General features: G+C 35.9%; 1 protein-coding gene and 1 long non-coding RNA gene across 3 annotated transcripts in view; one reads left to right on the plus strand and one right to left on the minus strand.

Annotated features, from left to right (window-relative positions):
- Positions 1 to 1,514: 1,514 nt before the first annotated feature.
- The window catches only part of auh (AU RNA binding protein/enoyl-CoA hydratase), a 38,851-nt gene continuing 36,882 nt past the window's right edge, over positions 1,515 to 3,483 (minus strand). For both annotated transcript variants that reach the window (XM_007543164.2, XM_016666701.1), the window contains exon 10: positions 1,515 to 2,524. In XM_007543164.2, coding sequence (XP_007543226.1) covers positions 2,447 to 2,524 — 78 coding nt within the window. In that variant the 3' untranslated portion in view covers positions 1,515 to 2,446. The remainder of the gene's footprint in view (positions 2,525 to 3,483) is intronic.
- Positions 2,531 to 3,483, plus strand: part of LOC107834806 (uncharacterized) — a 40,570-nt gene continuing 39,617 nt past the window's right edge. Inside the window, exon 1 of the long non-coding RNA XR_001660630.1 lies at positions 2,531 to 3,123. This is a non-coding gene — a long non-coding RNA (uncharacterized LOC107834806). The remainder of the gene's footprint in view (positions 3,124 to 3,483) is intronic.

Consider the following 3,483-nt stretch of genomic DNA (forward strand, 5'->3'; position numbering starts at 1 on the left):
AAATAAGTTTGCTTTGCAAAAAAACTTCCCTTCATGAGACAAATGCGTGATTTAAATGTTTAAAAAAGTTTTAAGCGAAACTCAGTAGGCTTTTCCCATAGTGACATGCATTAACAATTCAATTTTTCCTTTTGTTTTTTTCTTTTTTTCTGCAGTTCCACCTTAAAGTTTGATGCAGCTCTGCTTTCCTGAATGGACCATCTTCATCTCCACTGCAGCAAACAGGCAGCTCTTTTTTTATAGATTACAGTCACTAAAAGGTTGCTTTGTGCCCTTGTTTACATTTTAAATAGTGTAATTCTGTAAAGACAAAATATGTAAATCAGAACTAAACCTCCAGCTCTGATTTACATATCTTGCTAAATTGCGGTTTTGAATATTGCAATACTTTCCTATAACAAAATAGACCTGCAGAAAGAAATTACTAATCAAATATCTTACATATGCATAGTTGTATGCTCTGTATAGAGATTTACCTTAGCTTTGATTGTATATTTCACAATTTTGTAATTTATCATTGTTTATTAAACTCTGAAAGCTGTGTGGCTTTGTTAATATTCTGTCCTAGAATGCGGTAATATGTGCCCTTTTTTTTTTTTTTGAGCACCTGCCCTTTTAGTGGCCTCTGCACGACCCTGAAAAAAGCGGATTAGATCCGCTGTTTTTATGGGCCACGGGAATTATGTATGATGATCTGTTTTTGTGGGGTTTAGGTTTGTGCTGATTTTGTGCGATTTTTGCAACAAGGACATGAAGCCCATTAGCAGACGTGCTCAGTGGCGGTTTCTGATATGGAAGGCATGGCAACCGCCCAGGGCATCATTATGTGGGTGGCGGCATGATGTATCTATACTAAAATGATAAATTCTAGACACTTTTTATGATAAACTGTACTTTCTTTGGCACTTTTTCAGATGATCGATAGTAGGGAATTTTCCATAAAGAAAGAAATCTAAAAAAAACAATCTCTATTTTCTGCCAACAATATAGAAAAAACTACTAAAGATAGCCATAAATAAATGTTTTTATATGATGCTGCAGCCTAACTGACATCTAGGAAGGAAGTTTCAATGAAATGCATTAAAAAAGAAACATTTTGGTGCAAGTCAAAAATTCTATAAAATTAGATTTTTTAAAAACAAACAAAAAATCCCTATTTCCTACCAGCAATATCAAGGAAACTATTAAAGATGGCCAAAAATGGATGCCTTTATGTTATTCAGCAGCCTAATTTATCTCTAGTAGAGAAGTGTTATTGAAATCTGATGAAAAATACAAGTTTGGGGAGTGGTAAAAAAATACTTAATTTTGTCAATTTTTGAAATTTTTTTCCANGAACTTGGTAAGGAAATTCTGCAGTGATGGTCACCAAACGATGTCTTCCTAGACTATGAAGATTTTAATATTTCAGTGAAAAGTCTCGGATATAAACTACACAATAATCTCATCATAAGGAGACCACACATTTAAACGAATTGTTTCTTTGTAACAAAAAAGTGAAAGCAGCAAAAAGGATCAGGCATTTCTATTAGACTTTATTGCAGCTGCTATACATGGCCAGTCTTCACCTGGTATGTGACTCATTAATTCAAAAGTTTACCAAAAGCAGTTTGAAACTAAAACAACAAAAAACAATACCAAGGAATAATGGAAAAGAAAAACAAAAGTTCTAAATCACCTGGGTTGTTTCATGACAATCACCCACAACCTCTACTATTACATTAGGTGTTTTCAAAACACAATCTTGAAAATGTGGTTATTATATGGCATTATAGTTTTGGCACTAAATAGGAGAGACAATTTAATTATATTCAAATAATTTCCAGCAAACTGAAGCAACAGCTTTACTTGAAACACCCAACATGTACACACATATATGGTTCATACATAAAGAAAATAATGAAACCTTGTGAGCTGTAAAAACAACATAAGCCTCATGCATTAATACAGTCATGGAAAACAGAAGGTCCAGCATTTATCAGTTCCAGCATTACAATACATAAATAATCTGGTCTTTGCCAGGTTCTAAACAATTCATATCTAACCTAAAATGTACAAAACTGAACTCCAAATGGCAGCTTATCAGTTTTGTGAAAAACCATGTACTAAATTTGCAATAAAAATGTACACATCAAAGACATGTACTTTCTATTTACCATTTCTGTAAGCCATGAGTTCCCAATTGTCTAAAAGTAGACGTGTAATTTGTTGAAGGAAAACACATATCAAATTCTATTTTTTTAATAACGTACTAGATGTTTCCAAGAAAATTAAATAAGGTACACACCTTTACTTGAAAGTACAATGGCATGTGTTGTGATTAAAAAAAAAGTCTTTACCGCACTCTTTCAAGTCAAAGTCTTTGCAGTGAAATAGTTTGGTTGTTCAAAGCTGTGGGAATACATTAACTTTTGGAGCAGAAATTCTTGAAATGAATCGCAAGACCTCACTCCCCCTTGAAACGAGGACGCCTCTTCTCCTTAAAAGCAGCCAAACCTTCCAATCGATCTTTTGTTGGGATCACCTATAAAATCATAAGTACAAGAAGCAATTTGCACTTCTGAGGTTTGTCTCACATCTGGTTTTACAGTGTAAATATTTGTATATGGTCAGTTGTATAGCTTAAAATACCTGTATTTGTTTTTGCCTGTGTATGAGCAAGGCCTAAGAAAACAAAAAGGGGTGGAAGCTAATAGCTAGTCATATGAATGCAGACTTCAGTTGTGTAAAAACAACCCAAAATGAAAATGCTAAAATGTTTATATATGCTAACAGATATTACATTACAAGACACAGTTGTGCTTGGTGCTGTTTTGTTTAGTCGAATAATGATCATGTCCTTATGTGAAGTTGCAATGATTGAGCACACTGACTGTATCAATCCACCAGATCCAACTCGTTAGTTGACTCTGCTAAGAATGGAGTAAACTTTTGAATTTCGTGCCAGTTGTAAAGTACCACTGAAGATGGTACACTATGTTGCCAAAAATGTTCGCTCACCTGCCTTGACTCACATACAAGCTTAAGTGACATCCCATTCCTAACCCACAGGGTTTAATTTGACGTCGATCCTCCTTTTGCAGCTAAAACAGTTTTAAATCTTCTGGAAAGGCTGTCCACAAGGTGGACAAGGGATATGGGGATTTTTGACCATTCTTCCAGGAGCACATTTGTGAGGTCACATACTGATGTTGGACAAGAAGGCCTGGCTCTATTGGGCTGAAGTCAGGACTCTGTGCAGGCCAGTCAAGTTCATCCACACCAGACTCTACTATCCATGCACATTGCAGTCAGACAAGTACCGTTGTCCTGGCAACCGCTGAACTCATCCGTCAGATTGCCAGACAGAGAAGCGTGATTCGTCACTGGAGAGAATGCGCCTCCACTGCTCTAGAGCAGTGTTTTTCAACCACTGTTCCGCGGCACACTAGTGTGCCGTGAGTGATCGTCAGGTGTGCCGTGGAAATTATTCAATTTCACCTA

This window comes from Poecilia formosa, unplaced genomic scaffold (genome assembly GCF_000485575.1).
Source record: "Poecilia formosa unplaced genomic scaffold, Poecilia_formosa-5.1.2 Scaffold777, whole genome shotgun sequence".
Taxonomy (NCBI): Eukaryota; Metazoa; Chordata; class Actinopteri; order Cyprinodontiformes; family Poeciliidae; genus Poecilia; species Poecilia formosa.